This window comes from Mus caroli, chromosome 4, assembly GCF_900094665.2.
Source record: "Mus caroli chromosome 4, CAROLI_EIJ_v1.1, whole genome shotgun sequence".
NCBI lineage: Eukaryota > Metazoa > Chordata > Mammalia > Rodentia > Muridae > Mus > Mus caroli.
The window spans coordinates 109,021,769-109,045,642 of record NC_034573.1 but is presented as its reverse complement, the minus strand read 5'-3'; the positions used below and the strand labels follow the sequence as shown (position 1 = coordinate 109,045,642).

Sequence of the window (23,874 nt, the reverse complement as noted above, 5' to 3'; positions counted from 1 at the left end):
AAAAAGAAATAAATGCCTTCGGGGCCCTTACAGTGTGCGAGGCCCTTGCCACCATGATGGACTAGGAGTGTGTGCCCTCTGACAGGGGCAGTTCCACAGGGGCAACAATGAACAAAGAGGGGCAAGAAAATGGACTCAGTAGACCCGACAGAAGGCTGTGTGGTGAGGGGCTGGGGAGGAGATTCAGGGAGGAGTTCTTGACTTCATCCACACAGTCACAGAGATGGTCACAGCTCACACAGCGAAATGTCCTGCAGGACGTGTCAGATCCTGCTGACATACCCATCTGAGTCCTATCCTTCACAGAGCATATCAGTATCATGCCAGCTTTACAGACCAGGGGACCAAGGCTCAAAAGAGTTAAGTCACCTTCCAAGATCAGCACTCTGTGATGGAACTAGAATTTCATTTCCCTTCTCTCTGAGCTCAGAGCCCAACAAGCTCCCTGCCGCCTGACACCCTGTGGATTCTTTCTTCTCCATGACTTCTGTTTACCCACAATCCCCTCCCCATACCGGTTTCCTTATTTTGTGGCTTGTGTAAGGGCTTCCTAAGGAATTCTCGAAAGAATTGTTTTCCCCATTCCTAGTTACTGCTTACATTAGATAGTTCAGATTGTCCCTTTATCTGCCACCATACCTTAGAATTGTATAAAAGCATTTGGTGAGGACACATGCCTACATCTTTTCTATGCACAGTATTTCGGTGGGTCCAGGCCTCCCAGCACAAAGGCCCCTTAGCTCCGGGCAAGCAGCCCTGCTTCTCTCCTCTCCTGAAGAGGGTCATCAGCTCTCACCTCTGAGTCCCTTTCCTGGCCAATGCATTCTCTTGCTAGTGGGTTCAGCCAAGTACAGTTCCCTTTGTCTGTCCCCTGCCCCATCCCCCAGACACATACCGATTCCTGTTTGCCCGGAAAGGGCCTGGCTAAGAGCACTCAGTCTCTGATCACCTAAGACAGTTCCTGTCCTCAGAAAGCCTGTGATACCTGTGGCCGGTTCTTTGCGGCATGCTTAATTGTCTCTTAACAGTCCCTAGGACATGAGCTCAAGACTTGAAACTTCCCGCTGACCTCATTTACTGTCGTTTCAAAGAGACATGATAACTCTAAATCAAAATGTATGAACAGGTATAAATACTTATGGTATTAAGTGAATGAATGAAACGAGAAGCCTGGGTTCAAACACCGGCTCAGCTAAGACTGTGCGATCCAGCCCAGCGTGGTGGCGCACGCCTCTAATCCCAGCACTCGGGAGGCAGAGGCAGGCGGATTGCTGAGTTCGAGGCCAGCCTGGTCTACAAAGTGAGTTCCAGGACAGCCAGGGCTACACAGAGAAACCCTGTCTCGAAAAAACAACAAAAACAAAAACAAAACAAAACAAAAAAAAAGACTGTGTGATCCTCGTAAGTTTTATCTTCTGAACAACTTATTTCTCAACAAAGCAAGAATGACCACCCTGGGTCTAGCGAGCATTCCCACTGTGCTCCAAGTAGAGTTCCAAGCAGCATTTGGCTGCAGGAAAGGAGATCAGTGGGTAGCATTGCTCTCAGCCAAAGACATCCCCCAGCCCACCCCTGAGAAAACAGGATCTTATGATGTGGCTGGCCTACTGTGCTAGAACTCACTACCTAGACCAGGTTGGCCTTGGACTCACAGTGATCCACCTGCCTCAACTTCCCATGTCCTGGAATTAATTGTGTCTCTCCCTCTTCCCCTCCCCCTCCCCCTCTCCCTCCCTGCAGAACTTATTTCTTCTCCTTAGAACTGTCTCCTAAAACATGTTTTCTTTCCTTTTCCAGCCTGATAGAGTTTCCCCCACTCAGCTCCCCAGTCTCCTCCGTTGAAAGGATGCAGATCACCACTAACACCCAACAACAGGCCATGCCCCAGGTGTTTGCCATCGCAGCCTATTCAAAGGGATTTGCCTGCTCTGCGGGGCCTGGAAGAGTGCTGCTGTTTGAGAAAGTGGAAGAGAAGGACTTTTACCGGGAAAGCAGGGAAATCCGGGTAAGAGGAGCAGGAAGGGGAAGGCAAACAGGGTCCTTAGGAGCCAATGCTCTGCATAGCTCTGACAGAGCATTTCACCAGCAAGGACTGGGCAGAAGCAGAGACAGAGAGCCCAGCTCTCAGCGATGTAGGAGCCTGTACACTGGATTGGGATTTCAGAGTAGCACAATCTGGATCTGAGTCCTGCAGGGACATGTGGCCAAGTCACCTCCCTCCCCAAACCTGATGCCCCAAAACCCTTCCGTTATTGTAACCGTGATATTAATCAAACCTTCCAGCACACATTTATGGAACAAATGATACAGAAATGACCTGGACCAGCAGGTTGTTCTTCGATGACAGGGGCCTGACGGGGAGGACCAGGAGGTGAGAAAGAGAACAGGAAAGTTTGGGATCAAGAGGTCTTACACTGATGGCTCATGTAAGCAAGTTTATTAAGAAATACAGCATCTTATATACAGCTTACGGGGGAAAAGGGGACAGGGTCAACAGAAAACGATCATACAGTGAGGGGAAGTCAGCAGGAAGCTAGTCAAGCAAAGTTGCACAAGGGGAACACGGGATGTCTCAAGTGCATTACAGACCAAGCATTCAGTGGCCTTGGGACTGAGAAACCACAGCCCTTCAAGGGGGAAAGATCAAGTTCTCAGGACCCAGAAAAATACAGTTTCCTGAGACCCTGGCTCCAGCCATTACTGGCCTTGGCCAGCACACACCTGGTTTTAGACAAGGAACAAGTTATTTCTCCATACATCAGGGTCCCAGAGACTGTCCCTGCCCTGGAAACAGATGGAAAACAGCAGCTTGGAAAGGAACCCAGGTGGCTCCTTGGTGTTTAATGCTGTTCTTAAGGGATCTAAGGAAACGAATGATACTTGACAAGAGGGTATAACCCAGGAACTCCAGGCTTAAACAGAGGCACCACGGCAGCCCAGGGGGAGGCAGTGGTGTGTTTAAAGCACACCCTGCTGCCCAGTACAGAGGGGCCGCATGACATTTAAAAGGAAAAGAGGGACACTGTGACCAGGGTAACAAATTCTGGTCTGGAACATACTTAGGTGGTCCACAAGGATTTGGGGTGGAAAGGAGTTACGTTTAAGAAAAATTGCTATCCCCAGGATACATAGTATCAGACGCGAATCTGTGACTTACTGGCTGAGATGAGCTGTTGTACCTGGCAAAGCTGTGTTTCTCTGTTTGTAACATAACATGATGCACGCCCCCCCCCCCCCCCCATGAGAGGTGAAATTGGAAGAGATGAGACTAGAGACTGTGTAGATCCCATCACGAACCACTCGGTGCTCAGCGCTCAAAGAATGGCAATGCCTGGCTGGCCACATGGCTGGAACCAGGAATGGGTGGAGAGATTTTTGGTTAATGCAGTCCAGAGGTAGTGAGGCCTAAGATCAGAGCAGTGGGTGTCAGGGGCTAGGGGAAGACAGGATGTCTATGGGAAGACTAATTCTGGGTAAAGGTGGGAGAAGTGTTCTCAGGGAACACCCAGAAATGATGCCGGGGCTCTAGAGTGGGACACCAGGGAAGGAGGCCAAGAATAAGGAACATGGAGAAGAGCAATGGGTGTGGGGAGAAGCCTGATGCAGTGGGCGTTTATTTTGCCCTTGTCTGTTGGCTTGTTTCTTTATTTAACAGGTATGTATCAAATGTTGACAGAGCCTGGCAGGCTGGGCCTTGGGGGCTGGGCGCACAATGGGGAAGTCAACACTGTAAAGAGCCACAGCTCAGGACACAGCAAGCAAGAGAGGCAAAAACGGAAAGGATGACAGATGTCAATCAGCATGCAGACAGGACAGCCAGGAAGAGGTCCTGGGGCTAGAGGGGCTCTGCGCCAGAACCACCAGGGGGACTGTCTCTCCAGGGAAGGTGACACTGGATCAGAAACCAGAGCAGAGAAAAGCAGCTGGGAGCATGGACTTGGACACTGGCAGGAAAATCAGGGTCTAGCATCTCCTGACTGCTATCTAGTCCCTAGCACCTTACTCCCACTGCCCCAGATAGCTAGTGTTCCAGCTGTAGACACGACACTACCACTGCTTTCACTGAAACCCCTATGTCAGGGAAGAATCACTAAAGAGAGAGAAAAAGTTGGGGGCCAGAGAGGTGGCTCAGTAGACAAAGCTCTAGCTATTTGGGAAGGAGGACCTGAGGTAAGATCCCAAGCACCTATACCAAAGGCAGGTACAGTGGTGTGCACCTGTAACTCCCAGCTGAGGGAGGGGGCCAGAGACAGCTGACTCCTGAGAGGAGAGAGGCCGGGAAGTCTAACCAAAGTGAGCTCTGGGTTCAGTGAGAGACTCTACCTCAAAAACCACAGTAGAGAGCAACAGAGGAGGACCTGGGGCCAACCTCTGCCCGTCCTACAAATGAACATATTGCTGTGCACACAAGCATGCTCATTTATATTTACAGAACTCCAAGCATACAAAGAAAGAAAGGAAGGGGGAGAGGAGAAGGAGAGGGAAAAGGGTGAAGGGTCCATCTTCATTCACTTCATTACTCGTTTAACACCCATCTGTTGTGCACTTACCACGGGGACAGATCCCGTGCTTGGTGGCTGAGACAGTGGAGTCAGCTGTGACCCTGTTCTCTGCAGAAACTTCCTGCATTTGGAGAGCAGGGACTCATCCTTTACTGCATCCGTCGATTCACTGCGTGCCTGCTACACTCTGGGCCCGTGTGCACACACTGGGGCGTATCTGTGGAACAGCGTGGACAGGCTCCTCAGCCCAAAGCGCCTGTTCTGCTTTGCACAGTGTGATAAGTGTGACAAGACAGGTCTCCCAGGGGCTACTGGTACATTTTGGAGCTCCTTGTCTCCTTACCCCAGGACGCTCAGGGAAGGCTCGCTGGCAGGCTTGCTTGTGGGCCGTGTGAAGAAGGGTCGGTGTGTGTATACAGATAGGACTCCAAGCATAGGAAGCCTTGCACAAGAACCCAGTGTCCCAGGCCCCAGGGACTCCCCAAGTATAGAAACACCAAGGAGGTGTGACTGGGCGGAGGCTCTGGCTTTGGGGACAAGCAGGATCCTCCATCTTTCTGAACATTTGTCAGACAGTGACCCAAGGAGGACCAGACTCAAAAGAACAATTCTCAGCCTCCCTAATGCTGCGACCCTTTAATACAGTTCCTCACGTTGTGGTGACCCCCGGCCCCTCAACCATAGAATTATTCCGTTGCTACTTCATAGCTGTTAAATCTGCTACTGTTGTGAATGGTGATGTAAATATCTGACATGCAACCCCATTGAGAGGGGCAACACCCACAGGTTGAGAACCAGTGCTCTAAGAACCCGAGGTCGAAGCAGACGGCAAGTATGCAGAAATGGTGTGTGCAGGCCGGCCCATCCGCATCTTAGGTCGCTAACAGAAGCTAACAGAAAGGGGAAGGAAATGTAACTATTATGTCTCACTGGGAACAATAGCTCCTCTCCAAGCCTGCTGGTGGCAATAACCCTTTCTCCCATTTGTAAAGGGGCCACCAATACCCTCAAGTACACACAGATGTGCTAGGTACCAAAAGAGCCCATGCCCTGGGCTTCCCACGAGTGGCCAGAATGCATTTAAACGAGCATGCTTGTTACAGTCTCACCCCAGGCTGCCTGGCCCACTCACTCCCACGCATGCGGTTGTCTAACCCTTCAGATGCTAGTTGCTGCAAAAATGAGCACGCTCTTTAAAACCAACAGAAGCAGAAAAAGTCCAGCCCTCCCTTCTCCCGACACGAGCCAGATGCGGTCAGGAGTCTGTGAGCTAAGAGTATTCCTGGGACCCCTGTAGCCAGGGACATGCTGACCGACCCTGTGGGACCCTGACTGAGAATGACTGATGCTTTTGTGCCTTGGGCAGATCCCCACAGACCAACAAAGCAATGACCCAAGTCAGTCAGACAAGCAGGATGTCCTGTGCCTGTGCTTCAGCCCATCAGAAGAAACCCTGGTCGCCAGCACCAACAAGAACCAGCTCTACTCCATCACCATGTCCCTGACGGAGATCAGCAAGGTAAGCCTCCCCCAAGAGCATCAGCCCCCTTCCAGTCCGCACTGGGAGGCCCATCCGAGGGGCTGCTCACCACGTGCATAGAAGTTCATGCAAACCTTGGTACAATTCATGCACCCTATTCATACAAGCAAACGGAAAAGCTGAGCGCAAAAAGCAGTCGAGGGGTATGGGGTGGGGTGGGGTGGAAGTGCCACCTTGAAGTTGCCTATTAAATCCAAATCCCACATATCGCACCAGGAGTGGTGTCTCAGGGAACGGAATCTACTACCATCCCTGTTCAAGTCCCAAAGGTGGAGATACAAAAATCTCTGTGGTTGCCCTTTTGGCTTGTTTTGGAAATGCAAAGGAGACCATCATAAAACACTCCAGGCAACTTAACAAAGCTCTCACTATTCGCTGCACACTTCATCAATAAGAGATGTTTCAGACCTGTGCCCCCTGGCAGCATGGATTCAAACATATAAAGGGAAAACAATGGACCACCTACAGTCAGTCAGGGATTTTAACATATCTTTTTAAGTCATACTGGGGAAGGGGGGTGTAGGGGAATTATTGCTATTGAGACAGGGATTTATGTAGCCCTAATAGCTAAGAATGACCTTGAACTTCTGACCTTCATGCCTCTCCCTCATCGCCTTTCCCCATTCATACCATGTTAGGGATTCATGTGCAGGCTAGGCACACACTCTACCAACTGAGCTACACCTCCAGCCCAGTGCTGGTTTACAGTAAGCAGCCTTGTTATTCAGAGTTGAAAACCCAGCACTGCAGTTAATTATGGAATATAGTCATCACCTCATAGGGAAAATAACCCAAACCTTTTTAACTGTCATTCCCTCACGCTCCCTCCCACCTCAGTCCTAAGCAAATGGTAATCTATTTTATAGATTATAGATTTGCTTTTTCTGGGTACTTTATATATGTGGACTTTGATGACTGGCTTCTTTGATATAACAAGCTATCATAAAGGCTCATCTACTCTCTAGCATGTATCAGTACTTCATAGCCTTTCCCTGGCCAAATAATATTCCAGTGTATTGTTCTAATATACCACACTTTGTTTATCTGTAAATCAATTTGGGTCATTCAAGTTATCTCTATTTTTTTTGATTTTATGAATATCATTGCTGTGAACATTTCAATACCAGTTTTTGTTTGGGCATAGATTTTTATCTCTCTTCCTAATAGTGGACATGCTGGTTACCTGCTGTCTTCATTAGGGTTTTATTGCTGTGAAGAGATACCGCAACCACTGCAACTCTAGTAAAGGAGAGAATTTCACAGGCTCTGGCTTACAGTTCAGAGGTTTAGTTCATTATCATCATGGCAGGAAGCATGGCAGTGTGGAGCAGACATGGTGCTGGAGAAGGAGCTGAGAGTTCTACATCTTGATCCACAGACAGCAGGAAGAGAACTGATTTGAATTTCTGAGACCTCAAAGCCCACCCCTTAGTCATACACCTCCTCCAACAAGGCTACACCCACTCACTCCAAGGACACACCCCCTAATAGTGCCACTCCCAGTAGGCCTATGGGGACCATTTTCTTTCAAACCACCACACTTGGTAACTCCATGTTGGGCATTTGAGAAACTGGTTAAGTTCCAAGAGGTGGTCTTGTGAGGGTTCAGGCTTCCCTTTATCCTTACAGACACTTGTGATGATCTGACTTTTTGATTACAGCCATCCCAGAAGTTGCACAGTGGTATCTCACCATCATGGTTTCAATTTATATTTCCCTGATGGCCATCATACCAGCATCTCTTCAGGTGCTTTTTCCCCATCTGTCCATCTTCTTGGAAGAAATTCCAGTCAGATCTATCTATATCCAATATATCTTTTAATTCTGTGCTGTCTTTTTACTATTGGACTCTACAAGTTGTGCATCATAGACATGACTCTATAATGGACCCATGCCTCAGCCTCCCAAGTGCACCAAGTTATTGGTGCGCACCATCATATCTAGAATCCTCTCACTTTCATGGTAGTTCCTAAGAGCTCCTATTCTGATGAAGTCCAATTGCTCTACTTTTCTTCTAGACGTTGTCCTTATAGCATATGTTTAAGGATCCATCGCCACAGCTTTGGGCAATGAAAATTTAACCCTGTGCTTAAGAGTTTTATAGTATTAGCTCTTAGATTTAATTCTTCTGATCCATTTTGAGTTTGTATGTGTGACATGGAGTATGGGACCTGGGGTGGCTCAAATAAAAATGGCCCCCAAAGGCTCACAGAGAATGGCACTATATCAGGAGGTGTGGCCTTGGTGGAGTATGTGTGGCCTTGTTGGAGGAAGTGAGTCACTGTGGGTGGGCTTGGGTTTCCAGAAGCCAGGACCAGTGTCACTCATTCCTCCTGCTGCCTGCCGATCCAGATGTAAACTGCTCAGCTACCTCTCTAGCATCGTGTCTGCCTGCATGCTGCCCAGCTTCCTGCCATGAGGTCAGTGTAAACTTCTGAACTAAGGCAGCCCCAATTAAGTTCTTTTCCTTTACAAGAGTTTCTGTGTCATGGTGTCTCCCCACAGCAATAGAAACCCTAAAACAGGACTAAACAGTATCCTTGCACATGTAGATGTGCAATTAAACCGGCATTGTTTGTCAAAGGACTATTCCACCTCTGTTTAGACAGTCTTAATACCTTGGGCAAACTCCATCGGCACGTGGGTTTGTTTCTGGAGTCTTAATCAATCTGCTGTTTCTGGGTTGGATGTTCAACTGATGTCTGTCTGTCTGTCTGATTGCCTATCTGTCGATGTTCACGTCTTCAACTTCTTGTTACCTTCTATCTGTTTGTCTTAACCTATATGGGAAGTAGGCTGTTGAAATCTTCAGCTCTTGGAGTTGAAGTACCTGTCGCCTGCCCCCTCTGCCACCCCCACCTCCAAGGAAGTTTTTTTATGCCATGCCTAGGCATACACGTGTTTATAACATGCCACCTCCCTGATGGATTGACCCTTTCATCGTCATAAGATGCAGCGCTGTGCCTACTGGTTTTCTGTTTTGAAATCTATTTTGTCTGATATTACTGTGGTGAGTCCAGCATGCCCGTGGTTGCTGTTTGTTTGCATGATTCATATTTTTAAATTCTTTCCAATACCTTTGCGCTTTCATTCTAAAATATACTTCCCATACAAAGCTCGAGATCAGGACTTTTACGTCTGTTAAGGTTAGAAGCTGGTAGGGACTGGACCCAGGTCTTCACACATGCTCCACCACTGAGCATGCTCCTAGCCTGGGTCTTGCTCACAGGCCACTCCCATTTACTGCTATTTCTGGTGTCGTTGGGCTGGCATCTGTATTTTAGTTGCTTGCCAGTGTGACCACATACCTGACAGAAAGCAAATTAGGTGAGGAAGGAGTTGTTTGGGTTCACAGTTGGATGGTACAGTTTATTGTGGAGGAGAAGGCTTGATGCTGAGGCTGCCTGCTCACATCTCTTTGGGTCAGGAAGCTGAGCAAAATACAAGAAGCAAGGCGGGTATTCCTACCAACACCCCTACCAACTTCCATTAGGAAGGCTCCACATCCCAAAAGGTCTACACAGGAGAAAGCGTCACATCCAGACTGTGAGGTTTGGAAAAGGAAAATACATTTATGTATGAGACAGGTATCATGGGCATTCAGGAAGAAAATGCACTCCAGGACATCAGCAGGCCATACAGGTTCCTGGCCATGGATTCTGAGGGAGACCAGTGAGCTTGCTGGACTGACTCCCTGACATTCCCCAACTACTAGTAAGCGCTAGTAGAAACACTGTTGCCAGACATATTGGGGACAAAGGAGTAACAGGTGTGCAGTGTCTGTCTTAGACAGCAAAGCAGGAGGTGGGTGGACATAAATGTAGGAGTCCTCATCTCAGCCTTTGTCTTGGCTTCAGAACAAACCTAGCACGAGCTCACCTCTGTCAGCTTCCCAACTGTCACTCTCCTCTGTCACTAAATAAAATGCCTCAGATGATGGACATGTGTAACACCCAAAAGACCCCACCCACCCACTGCTCACGTGTTGATGGTTCTCAAATAGTTAGTACAGTCTTTACGGACAGAAATTTGGCATTGTTTATTAGTGCACTTAAAAAACATTCAGAGCATGTATCCAGAATTCACATCCAGAAACTGACCCCAAGGAAGGAATGAGAGATAAACAAAGACTTATATGTAAGGACATTCGGTCTGTAGTGTTTATTCTCAAGTAAAAGAGTCAGAAGCCACATAAATGATCCCACGGAGGAGGATTGGTCAAAACCTAGGATGATAGACTTGTATATGGGTAAGTTTTGCCTGCATGTGTGTCTGTATAGTGTGTGTGTGTGTGTGGTACTTTAGGAGACCAGAAGAGAGCATTAGAGTCCCTGGAATTGAAGTTACAGACCTTTGTAAGATACCACGTGAGTGCTGGGACACAAACCCCAGTCCTCTGGGAGAGCAGCCAGTGATTGTAACCACTAAGCCATCTCTCCAACCCCTAAAATTAGATAGATAGATAGATAGATAGATAGATAGATAGATAGATAGATAGATTATATTATATATAATATTGTAGTTATTGTTAAAGATTTTATACAACAAATCTTAATCATATTCACCTCCCAGATCATTTTTTCTCTCAGATCTGTCCCCTGTATCCTCTTTCCTGTCACACATCCAGGTCCTCTGGCTCTTATAATCTTTCCACCCCCTTCTCTGGAATGATCCCTAAGTCTTGGGTGTGGGAGTGGTATTGTAGATGTATCAGCCGAGGGTGGGCACACCATGGTCAGCTGTTCTCTGCACTTTGACCACTGCGGATTTCTGCAAGGCTCTCCACTGTCTGCGAGCAGAACGGTGAGAGCTGCGCTTACCTGTGTGTACACGATTAAGTACTTAGACTGCGGTTAGAGGTTAGACTGGCTTAGGAAAAACACGGGGTGTAATCGGTTCTCCCACAGGTTCCGTGGCCTCACCAATAATTTTGAAATCACACCGCATGAGGAAAACCATGTGTGACATTGAAACAGTTTGCCTTAGCATGAGTTCTGTATGCACAGGCTAATAAAGGGTCCCAGGTACTAAGGCGTGCTGAAGGACACAGTCGGCCTTTCCCCCACCCTGCCGGATCTCACTCTATGTGGTTTCCCCAGGGAGAGGCCGCCCACTTCGAGTACCTGCTGTACCCATTGCACTCAGCATCCATCACTGGTCTCGATACCTGCATCCGAAAACCCCTCATTGCCACCTGCTCTCTGGATCGCTCTGTCCGCATCTGGAATTACGAATCAAAGTAAGGAGAAAAAGGCTCCACTGCTATCGTGCGTACAGAAAGTCGACCGCTTAAGTCTGTTTAGGCAAAGTGTTTTAATTAGGTTTACAATCGAACGACCTAGACGCTTTCAGCTGGAAAAGCCTTTTACTGAAAAGCCAGATTATCCAGCAGTCTCTCAGTCTTGCATGGGCTAGAAAATTACTTTCTGGTTTATTAAATGTTTGTTATATACCAGACACTGTGCTAGACCCTAGAAACAAAGAGGCAGACACCCCCACAATAGCTCACCTTGTGTTAATGTCTCTGTTCCTCGGGCCCTCCTGAGCCTTCCCTTTCCCCAGTTCTGCCTGCTGCAGGGATCTCTCTAGAGCTTGGGCTCCTCCTCTTTTCCCACATCACTGCCCCAGCCACCCTTGGCTCCCCATCAGTTATAGTCTTCTGGTAAAGCTTCCATGAGGAGCTCCGAACTCAGACTGGACCTATATACTTCTTTACTCTTGTGTGTAGAAGGGGCTGCTGGGAGATACTTTTTGTAGAGAGAGTCCTTAGGATACTTGGGCTCTCATCAGGGCTGTGCGTTCATTACTAGCTGGAATTTCGACCACTTTCCCTGTTGGCTGTACTCAGTGCCCACCATTATCTTTAACCAGAATCCAGAAAACAGTAATCACATATAATAAAACTCAGATACACAAAAGCAAGAAAAAATGGGGGATTTGAGGGGGCTAGGGGGCTCAGCTCATAACTCATTAACTGGCCTTTCTCACAGCACACTGGAGCTATATAAGGAATACCAAGAAGAGGCCTACACAGTGAGCCTTCACCCCTCTGGACACTACATTGTGGTAGGGTTTGCTGACAAACTGCGCCTTATGAATCTGCTCATTGATGACATCCGTCCTTTCAAAGAATATTCTGTCAGAGGGTGCAAAGAGGTAAAGACTGTGAGACCTAAGTCTGTCTTGTGGGGCCCTGGTGACTTAAAACATCAGCCAGTGCGTCTGTCACCAGACTCACTCAGTGCATGGTTCTGCCCATGATTTTATTTATTTGTTTATTCATTCATTCTTCTTTTTAAAATTTATTTATTTTTATCTTATGTACACTGGTGTTTTGCCTGCATTTGTGTCTGTGTGAGGGTGTCAGATGCCCTGGTGCTGGAGTTACAGGTGGTTGCAAGCCGCCATGTGGGGGCTGGGGATCAATCCCAGGTCCTGTGCAAGAGCGGCCAGCGCTCTAACCACTGAGCCATCTCTCCAGCCCCTGTCCATGCTTTTCTACACCCACCAAAACCATTTCACTGGACCTAGGGCTCTGTGGGATCCCATCTGTGATAGGTCTGGGCATCTTAATAGAGACTAAAGAAGAAAAAGCAATTCCAAGATTGGAGTCCTAACTGGGAAGGGAACAGGGATTGTGAGGAGCTGGAGAAACCAAGCCTACAGTGAGATGCAGTCGTGGCCCATCAGCGTTCCCTCAGACGGCTTGGAGAAGCATCACCCTCCTAGCCTGAATCAGTGTCTGCAGACACCATGAGGTCCTGGGATAGACAGTATCAAGCTAAGATTTCTTTCTTGGTGGTGTCTGGAAACAGCTCTTCCCGATCCCACCTCGACTCCTGCCTGAACTCTCCTGGAAGAGTGGCCTTCACTCAGATGCTCTCTTCTTGCTTGCCCCTCCCTCCCCGTAGTGCTCCTTTAGCAATGGAGGTCACCTGTTTGCTGCAGTCAACGGAAATGTGATTCACATCTTCACCACCACGAGCCTGGAGAACATCAATAATTTGAAAGGCCACACAGGGAAGGTAAGTCCGTGGCCTGTGGCCAAGGGGCACTGAGACACGCACTGTGCTAGCCACAGGGCCCACCAAACGTCTGCAAAGACAAATTGTAACTGAGCCAGTGAAAGAAAAGCTTGCAGTCTGCTGAAGAGGTGGGCTTAATTTAGGCTGGGATGCTCGAAAAGGCTTGGTCCTGGGGAAGTGGTCAGAAGTTACGCACGCAGACAAAGCTGGTGGCCATGACCATTACATGTGAGAAGGCAAACCCCACAGATTGATCACAGGACGTGTCAGAGGTAATGAAGCGTTTGTAGGGATGGAACATAGGTGTCAGGCAGCACACAGGGTGAACCGACAATTTACAGGGCCCCCAATGCATAGAACCCTGTAGATCTTCTACATGTTTTACACTGTGTTTTCCTTGGTAGCCTTTTGCTGAGTGCTGACCAGTGCAGTAACACAAGAAAAATGGAACAAATGGCAATAAAACTACTGCTGACAGCATGATTGGGGAGGCACAGAATCCAAACAGTGTTCGGATCCAGTATCAAAGCAGTACATGCATTTAAGAGTATTATTGGAAATGAGGTCACTGGGTTTTCCTATAGTAGCATTAAACAAATGAAGTATATCTTTTAAGAGGTGAAGGCAGAGTAAAGATGGCTGAAGACATTGATTTGAGTGGGGATAGCCACTGTCACCAACAGGAGCCATTGGGTCAGGAGATTGGCTATCTATAGAAAAACAGGGACGAAAATGTTAAAGCTAATAGGAGCCAGGTCTACAAAGTATGGAGAGAGAGGAAAGCATGGGATGAATCTGTGGTTCGACTGGAATGAGAGGTAATGCTGTGAGCTCGTGGCTTCTATGCAGAGAGGTCAGATTCGGAAAGATGGGAGCGGATGTGTCCATGCATTGAAAGGGAATGAAAGGCCAATTCCATGCAATTACTTCCCTACAACGGAAGTGTAACATATATTAAATCATTTTCAAGGCCAATATTACCCTAACCCAAAGATCCTACAAAATAGCCCCAAAGAAGAAATGAAACTGCAGATCTATACCCTCCATGGACACAGGCCAAGAAATCTCAAGCCAGCAGAAATCTCAGGCTGGCATCATACAGTCACAGACTGTACCCCAGTGAGGTTGATCGTAGGAATGCAAGGCAGGTTTGACATCGGAAAACCAACCAAGGTAATCCACTGTATTAACAGGCTAATAAGAACATGCTTGGACCTCAAGAATTCCCAGACTGAGCTCCAGCGAAATATTACACATAGGTCTGTTCATTCCTATTCTTTATTATATTATATGTATTTCATTTATTTTTGATTAACTTTTTTGTTAGATGTGCATTTGCGTGTGACATGAGGGTATAGATCTGACGAGACCAATTCTTTCCTTCTATCATGCTGGTCTCTGGGATCAAACTCGGGTTATCAGAGTTGAGAGCAAGCACATTCATCCCCTAAGCTATCTCACTGGGCCTATATTTTATTTTCATGGCATAAGTCAAACTTACCAGCTCTGTATTTTCTTTTCATTACACACCCTATAGTACATTGTGGTGGCTGGGTGGTTGGTTGGTTGGTTGGTTTTGAGACAGGGTCTCACTATGTATCCTTGGCTAGCCTGAAACTTGCTATGTGTAGACCAGTCTGGCCCCAAACTCACCAAGATCTGCCTTCCTCTGTGTCTGGGGTGCTGGGATTAAAGGTGTGGGGTGCTGGGATTAAAGGTGTGGGCTACTGACTGAAGCTAGCTGAAGACAAGGAATGCCAGGAGAGATGACATGTCACCTTGACAGCTGCTGCTCAGAATACACAGCAGTGGCTTTTCAGGGGGCACAGATGCCACAAGCTCTTTGTACTGGCTATTTTTGTGTCAACTTGACACAGCTGGAGTTATCACAGAGAAAGGAGCTTCAGTTGAGGAAATGCCTCCATGAGATCCAACTGTAAGGCATTTTCTCAATTAGTGATCAAGGGGGAAAGGCCCCTTGTGGATGGGACCATCCCTGGGCTGGTAGTCTTGGGTTCTATAAGAGAGTAGGCTGAGCAAGCCAGGGGAGGCAAGCCAGTAAAGAACATCCCTCCATGGCCTCTGTATCAGCTCCTGCTCCCTGACCTGTCTGAATTCCAGTCCTGACTTCCTTTGGTGATGAACAGCAGCATGGAAGTGTAAGCCGAATAAACCCTTTCCTCCCCAACTTGCTTCTTGGTCATGATGTTTGTGCAGGAATAGAAACCCTGACTAAGACACTCTTCTTGTTTCTCCATTAACCTGTGCCCTTCAAACAAATTTCTGGGGACTTTGGCGCTCAGGAGCGTGCATGTTTTACTTGTCAGTTTGGTTACTTGGTTTGAGTCTGACTAGTCTGGAACTCACCCCTAGTAGGTTAAGCTAGGTTAGCCAGCAAGCACCAAGGATCTGAGTGTCTCTGCCTTCCTGTTGCTGAGGCCACAAGTGTGTAGCATTATGCCCGGCTGGGTTTTGTTGTTGTTGGTTGGTTGGTTGCTTTGTTTTTTTAAATATAAGTTCTGTGAATCGAATCCAGGTCCTCATGCTAACAAAGTGAGCTCTTTACCAACTGAGTTGTCCCCCACCCCTTAAGTGGTCCTTTTGGTCATTTTCATCCATAATTCCAATTCTAGGTCCAGGGGATCGGACCCTCTTCTGATCTCTGCAGATTCTTGCAACCTCTGCCAAACCATGCGTTCACATAAGATAAATAAATCTTAAACAAATCTTGCAAATGTTCTTAGGAAGGTTTGTCAAAGACAAAGACAAAGATGGCTCAGTCAGTAACATATTTGCCACACTAGCATAAGGACCTGAGTTTGGGCCCAGAACAAATCTTACCATGATGTCTCACGTTATAATCCTAGAACAGGGAATGCAGAAAGAAGTGGACCCTTCAGGCTTGCCTAGTCTGCTCAGCGAGCTCCTGGTCAGAGAAAGACTGTGTCTAGCAGCAAGGTAGATTTATTTGCTCCTGAGGATCAGCACATGAGGTTGAACTCTGGCCTCCCTACACACAGAGCACATGCCACCTACACGGACATGTACAGATGTGCATACACATACAAACACAAACATTTTCAAAACAGTAATAATAGTCAATTAGCTACAACATTAAAAAACGTTATATGAGTCAGAAAAGGAAATAGGAGTACAGAATTTTACAGACATCTCAGAAAACAGAATGTTAATGTGGCCAGGAAGCCGTGTTTTATACTTACAGACAGGCCCCTATCAGGAGAGTCTATTAGTGTAGTCTGCTATAGTGTATTAGAGCCCCTGAGTTTGTCTCCTCCCCAAGTTGGTGTGCATGTGTGTTGTGTGTGTGCGCGCGCACGTGTGCGTGTGCATGCGTGTACACTCTGCTCACCCAGGTATGCCTGCATCCCTTGCAGATCCGTTCACTCGTGTGGAACTTAGATGACAGCAAACTGGTTTCTGCTGGAACAGATGGTGCTGTGTATGAATGGAATCTGTCCACAGGGAAGAGAGAGACGGAGTGTGTGCTTAAGTCCTGTAGCTACAACGCGGTCACCACCTCCCCTGATGCCAAAGTTATCTTTGCTGTCGGATCAGACCAGACTCTCAAGGAGATTGCAGATTCTTTGGTGAGTCCACCCTCCCTCACTCTGGCTGCTCCTGGGTGCTACAGAAGACAGGCTCCCGGGCTTCTAAAGGGAAGCATGCGTGGGAGAGGGACAGCACCTGCTGGGTTCTCTACTGGGTCATGCCAGTTCACTACTCTTTGATGCCCCTGAATGGATCAAACTGTGGGGCCCCTTGTCCTTTCCATCTTGATGTCTACTACTTCCCATGCCCCCCTATACACAGAGAGAGAGAGAGAGAGAGAGAGAGAGAGAGAGAGAGATAGAGAGGATCAGCCTTGGGCCACCAAGATGGCTTGACCAGTAAAGACACATGCCACCAAGTCTCACTTGAGGTGGCCCCCAGGGGTCCACATGGTGGAAGGAGGGAGCCATTTCCCACAGGTTTGTCCACTGATATACAGACACACACATACACACCGACACACCGTTTTGCTCATGCATAAACAAAAATTTAATTAAAAATGTAATTTTAGATGAAACCGTACTCTTAACCCTTGTTCTGCACTCTGCTGAGATAAAGCCCCTGCCATCCGTCCCCCAGGCTTGCCCCTGTGTCCTTTCAAAACCTCTCCCCTGCAGATTTTTATATTACCACATTTGACTCCTGGACATAAGGGCAGAGGACAGAGCTCAGTGAGGACCCTTTAGACAAATGTGGCTGATGCTCTTCTCCAGCCCAGGGATGGCTGCTGATCTCTGGCTTCTTGGGTTTTCTTGGCTTCTGTCATGGACTAGCACCTTGGGTGCGGGAGGAGGCTCATGGCTACCAGAGCAACAAATAAATCTGAGGGGTTTGGAACACAGCCTAGTTAACACAGGGCATCCATCCCTCCTTTGGACCCCAAGTGGCCTGAACATACTTTTTAGGCAATTTAGTTCCCTCAGGTCAGGGTCATGTTCCCTCTCCCTGACATCCCCATTAGCTGACTCCACCCTCCACTTCCCCCCCCACATACACCTTAACAAATGTGTGGCCAGGTGAGTGGGTGGGTGAGTGAGCGCAGCCATGAGGAGAGGAGCAGACAAGTGTCCTGAGAGCATAGGTTAGATGTTAATAAACACTGCTTCCTGGATACATTTACAATCACCATCTTGTTGGCACCCTGAGGTACAGTTACGATACCACCACTGACCACACCTAGGAGCAGAGGCAAGTTACTTCTGGCCTCAGTGCCTCCTCTTCTATTGCCTGTCAAATGTAACTGTAACTTCCTTGGGGGTTTTGGCATGAGCAGGTGAGTTACAACAGGTAAAGGATCTAAGACAGGGACTTAGTTTGGGTTTTCTTGCTGTGAAGAGACTCCAAGACCAAGGCAACTCTTATAAAAGAAAACACTTAATTGGGGCAGGCTTACAAGTCAGAGGTTTAGTTCATTATCATCATGGCGGGAGTCATGGCGGCATGCAAGCGGACAAGATGCTGGAGAGGCAGCTGAGAGTTCTACATTTGGATCCACAGGCAGCAGGAAAAAAAGATAGCGAGCTACTAGTCAGACTTGAGCTTCTGAGCCCTCAAAAGCCCACCACTTCCTCCAACAAAGTCACACCTACTCTAACAAGGCCACACCTCCTAATTATGCCACTCTCCAGGGACCTATCAGGGGTCATTTTTATTCAAACCACCACAGACAATGTTTGCATACGGTGCCATAGGAGAATTTCCGGCCATTCCATTCGTTTTGTTCCTAACACCCACAACCAGTTATTAGTCAAGAAGCCAAAGTTGAAGGGACAGTGGGGTGGAGGTGGAGGGGTGGGAGCACTGGTTGTACAAGCATGAGGGCTTGAGTTGTGATCTGAGAACCTAGATGTGGCTACATGTACCTGTAACCCCAGGGCTGGGCAGATGGGGGCAATATAAAAAGAAAAGGACCATGGGGCTTTGCTGGCCACAGAGATTGATGGAATAGGGTGCCTGATGTCCTGCTGGCCTCCATGTATTCACGATGGTGTAAGTATGCGCGCGCGCGCGCGCGCACACACACACACACACACACACACACATAAGATTTGGGAACTCTAGATGGGCAGTGGTTACACATACTTTTAATCCCAGCACTTGGGAGGCAGAGGCAGGCAAGTCTCTGTGAGACAAGCCTGGTCTACCAAGTAAGTTTCAGACTACCTAAAGCTACACAGTGTCTCAAACATAAATAAATGAATGAATAAGTAAATTGAAATGGAAATTAGGAACTCTGAAGTGGGCTCAGTGATAGAGCCTACAGAGCATGTGTGAGGCCTGAGTTTCATTCTCAGCAGCCCAATGGTGATGAGTAGGAAGGGAGGGGGGGGGGGGGGGGGGGGGGGGGGGGAGAGTAGGAGGAGGGAGAGAAAGAGTAGAAGGAGGGAGGGGAGTAGGAGGGGAGGGGGAGGAGAAACCAACATGTATTTATTTAGTTTAGGCCTTCCACATGCTGGCTACCATACCAAATACTATAAGGAAGAGAAAAAACTGAATAGAATTCTACCTCAAAGATGTCAATGGGACACTGGAGACACTGTTCAGCCCCTCCCACTGAACAGACGTACCTGTGTTCCAGATCCTCCGAGAGATACCAGCGTTTGACGTCATCTACACGTCCATCACCATCTCGCATTCCGGGCGCATGATATTTGTGGGCACTTCCGTGGGGACTATCCGTTCCATGAAGTACCCGCTGTCTTTGCAGAAAGAATACAATGAGTACCAGGCTCATGCTGGCCCTGTCATGAAGGTGAGCTGTGCCTCCCCACCAGGTCCCAGCCCAGGCTCTGCCTCACAAGCCTGCCGGTTACCCCAGCAGCTTCTGTGTTGCTTGCTCCTTCTCATTCATTCTCTCTGTTTGTCTGTCTATCACCCCATCACTGGGCACCTGCTGGCTAGTCATACCCATGATGAAATTCCTGGGAATTTACCCTAGGAAGTAACCAGAGTCACACCTATGATCATTTGTCACAAAATGACACCTTGGGTGGGTGCTGTAGATGCCCCAGCTAGGTCACCATCAGAATTCCCAGCTGCAGTGAGGTCTACCTACTAATGACCCTCTGACGCCCACTGCTCTCAGACAAAGGGAAGTCACACCCCAAGAGACTAGAGCCAATCTGTCTTGGTTAGGGTTTCCATCACTGTGAAGAGACACCATGACCAAGGCAACTCTTATAAAGGCAGACATTGAATGGGAGCTGGCTTTCAGGTTCAGAGGTTCAGTCCATTATCGTCATTAGGGGAAGCATGGCAGCATGCAGACAGAAATGGTGCTGGAGGAGAGGAGCTGAGAGTTCTACATCTTGATCCAAAGGCAGCCCAGAGGAGACTGGATTCTACACTGGGCAGAGTTTGATCTTTGATCATATATATATATATATATATATATATATATATATATATATATAAAACCTCAAAGCCCACTGACACAGTGACACACTTCCTCCAGCAAAGCCAAAACTTCTAATAGTGGCAGTTCCTATGAGCTAAACGTTCAAACCACACACAACCTCTCCCTGAGAATATGGGTATAAAGACTACCCCTGGGAATAATAACATAGGCATGCTCTTGTAAATAGTCCTACTCCCTCTTCCTGTGATGTCTATGTCTAATAGCTAAACAGTTCAAGTCATAATGGAAGAAAGAGGAAAAGTGCTAACTTAAGAAAGCAGCCTGTGTCCAGAGGCAGATATATGAATAAAGAAACGTGTTCCACACATACAATGGAGTCTTGAAAGGGAAGGGAATTTTGCCCTGTGCTACAACATGGATGGGTTTCAAGAACACTGCACTAAATAAAACTAACCATTCCCAAACAAGCAACACAGTGCCCTCCACCCTCACCAGATGCTGAACAGTAGTGAAAATGGGCTCAAAGGTTAGAGTCCCTCTGTGAGACAGACTTTGTGGTCCTTTCTGGGGCTTCTTCAGTTTTTATGAACCATGAAGTTTATAAGATATGGTCATTGGCTTCCCAGCCTAGAGCCAGTGTGGACAGGGATATGGCGTCTGCAGGATCCCCACTGCTTGGTGGCACCTTTTCCAGTGTGAATTTATTCCTAGGACATTAGTTCTAGTCCCCAGAGCTTTGTCCACTTCTGAGGCCTTTGTTGTCCACTATCAAAGATTTGAGTGTGTGGAACAGCGGATTAAGATCATGTCCACCCGTGACTCACCTAAACTGACCAATAGGACCTTAATTCACATTTTTAAAAGAAGATCCTTAAGACTAGTCAAAAATGATAGAAGATGGTAGTCATTCTATTCTCCTCGGGATGGAGCAAAGAAGAGGAATTGTCCACTTTGTGCAATCTTTGTTTTGAAAGACAAAAAAAAAAAAAAAAAGGCCAGATGGAGGTAATGGCCTCAGAGCTTCACAGATGTGTCAATCACAAACTGTATACCAAGAAATGGTTACAACAGTAAATTTTACAGTTTGTATTTTGCTGTAACAAGAAGTGAATGAAAAGCATTCTCTAGCTGGGCGTGGTGATGCACGCCTTTATCCCAGCACTTGGGAGGCAGAGGCAGGCAGATTTCTGAGTTTGAGGCCAGCCTGGTCTACAGAGTGAGTTCCAGGACAGCCAGGGCTACACAGAGAAACCCTGTCTTGAAAAACCAAAAGAAAAGAAAAGAAAAGCATTCTCTAGCATGAAAAACAGATGTCAATAAGTGAGAGCCAATGGAAAAGCAAAAACTATTTGTGGGGGATGGAGGAGGTGTTACACAGACCCCTGAAAAACAGACCCTGAGGAAATGTATGTCTCCTTTATTTTAGATGGGATGACATGAAAAAAAAATTAATTATGTCTTGAGTTCTATACTGGCTTACTGTCTTAGTTACTTTTCTACTGCTGTGATAAAATACCACAGCCAAGGCAACTTATAAACAGAAGTGTTTAATTTGGCTTACCATTTTAGAGGGTCAGAGTCCATGACAGCAGATGAAGGGACAGCTGAGACTCACACATTGGTCCACAAGCACAAGGCAGTAAGTGAACACTGGGAATTGCATGAGCCGTCCTCAGAACCCAGCTCCCAGTGACCACACCTCCTCCAGCAAAGCCACACCTCCTAATCCTCCCCAAACAGTTCCACCAGCTGGAGTCCAAGTGTACAAATCTATGAGCCTATGGGCCATTTTCATTCAAAGCATCACACTTACCTGTAGGTCACTGTACTCATTAGAAAAGGATGTCTCATTATGGTGCATCTCTGTACTGAGCCTGGACGTTGGGTTGAAAGTAAAGTGCCACAAAATAGTCCAATCTTCCCTCCAGATCTACTCAGTTTTGTGGTAAGATGGTTTTTAATAATAGAAGCAAGTGTGTATTTATGTTAGAAGTCAGGTCTTCATAACAGCAACATCATTCAGACGCTAACCCCATCCTCACTCATATATATTACATGTATGACATAAAGAACATACACTACATGGTCACTCTTTTGCATCCTGCTTTTTTAAAAAATTAACATTATTGTTAGAATTTTTCTATATGATTGCGTGTCCCTCAAATGGACATGTCTTAGGGACTGGAGAAATGGCTCAGCGGCAGAGAGCATGGCTGCTGCTCTCTAGAGTGCAGATGAACAGTTGACGCAGCTCCCCTCTTGTTCACCTCCACCCTTCCTTGCTGCCTGGCTGTGCTGGAGTCTTAGAAGTTGACAAGCCCAGCAGGAAATTGGGAGTTAAAGGAAATGCAGATCAGTCTCCAGGGAGTCAGGAAGCCAGCTCAGCCTTCAAAGACTCTTGTAGGCAACAGCAGCAGCAGCAGCAGCAGCAGCAGCGCCAGAAACCCAAAGCTCCAGAAAATAAGATCATTAAAATCAATGTAAGGATGCGCTCTGCTCCCAAACTCAATTAGGGACAATAAGGGACAATTTCCAGGTGGGAAGAGACAAAAGCGTCGTGAAGTCACAACAATAGATCCATGGTTACACATGAGTACTTTTATGCCATTAGTAGAGTGAGAACCACACTGAAGCAGGGACCTGCATGACATGCAGAGGCAAGAGCACAGGCCAATTAATTCTCCCAGTCCCCATGTGGTGGCACCAGGAAATCATCCCTGAATGTGTGGTAGGTGCCAGAAGAGCTTCACACTTCCTTCCGTTCTTTGCTTTTGAATGAGCTGGAGTCTTTTCTCTTCCCCAAACACTGACCCCCTCGTACTGGAACAAGGACATTTGTTGTTGCACCAGGGTGCTTCTGTCCGAGTCTCCTGGTAGAGAGCACACAAGCCCATAGACACAGTGAGGTGTGCAGGGTGGCGCGAACAGAGACCTGTCCAGTAGCCAGCCCCGCCCTGGCTATGCACGGCCGAAGCAGAAAGCTTCTCCTCCGTGCTCACTGCAGAAAGCTGCTTCTCCTCTATGCTCCTTGCCTCCACAGATGCTGCTCACCTTTGATGATCAGTTCCTGCTGACAGTTGGTGAGGATGGCTGCCTGTTCACCTGGAAGGTCTTTGATAAGGATGGCCGGGGAATCAAACGAGAGAGGGAGGTGGGCTTTGCTGAAGAGGTGCTCGTGACTAAGACAGACATGGAAGAGAAGGTAAGAAGTAGGGAGAATGAGGAGGAACGCAGAATTCCTTGGCAGACTGCACTCAGGGCTCAGGATTGAAGGTCCTCGGAAGGTCTGGCTATCCCCATCCTTGGTACAGACTATCACAGCTCCCTTCACAACTCCATTCACACCAGCAAGCTGTCCTGCTTGCTGCCACCTGACGGCCTCCACCCTCACACTGCCTGTCTCTCTGCCCCATGATCATCCTGTGCGCCAGTCCTGTGATCCCACATTCCTACAGTGTAAGAGCAGGAACCAGGGCTAGGGACTTTAAAGATAAGCAGTACACATTCATAAGATTAAGCTGGCAAACCACATGCCCAGGTCATATCTGTGAAGTGTCATGATCTCCAGTGCAGGTGGACCTTCATTTTCAAATATGTGACTGGGGTGGGATGGGGAATAAGGAGATGGCTCAGTCAGGCATGAGTTTGGATCCCAGCACCCAGCTGGGCACAAAGGTCTGTGTACGAAACCCCAGTGCTAGGGGTAGAAGAGACCAGAGGACCCTGGAGCTCACTGGCAAGACAACCTGACTGAGCTGATGAGTCTCAGGTCCAACAAGAGGCCTTGTCTCAGAAAACAAACTCTAGAGCAACTGATGAAGACACCCAGCATCAACCTCTGGACTCCATACCTACACACACACACACACACACACACAC

At 47.6% G+C, this 23,874-nt stretch overlaps 1 protein-coding gene across 1 annotated transcript in view; it reads left to right on the top strand.

The window, feature by feature from the left end:
* Positions 1-23,874, top strand: part of Cfap57 (cilia and flagella associated protein 57) — a 69,605-nt gene that overhangs the window by 10,755 nt on the left and 34,976 nt on the right. The window contains exons 5-12 of the mRNA XM_021160891.2: positions 1,798-2,005; positions 5,869-6,021; positions 11,142-11,281; positions 12,033-12,198; positions 12,954-13,067; positions 16,463-16,675; positions 19,216-19,389; positions 23,036-23,197. Of these exons, the coding sequence (XP_021016550.1) occupies positions 1,798-2,005; positions 5,869-6,021; positions 11,142-11,281; positions 12,033-12,198; positions 12,954-13,067; positions 16,463-16,675; positions 19,216-19,389; positions 23,036-23,197 (1,330 nt within the window). The remainder of the gene's footprint in view (positions 1-1,797; positions 2,006-5,868; positions 6,022-11,141; positions 11,282-12,032; positions 12,199-12,953; positions 13,068-16,462; positions 16,676-19,215; positions 19,390-23,035; positions 23,198-23,874) is intronic.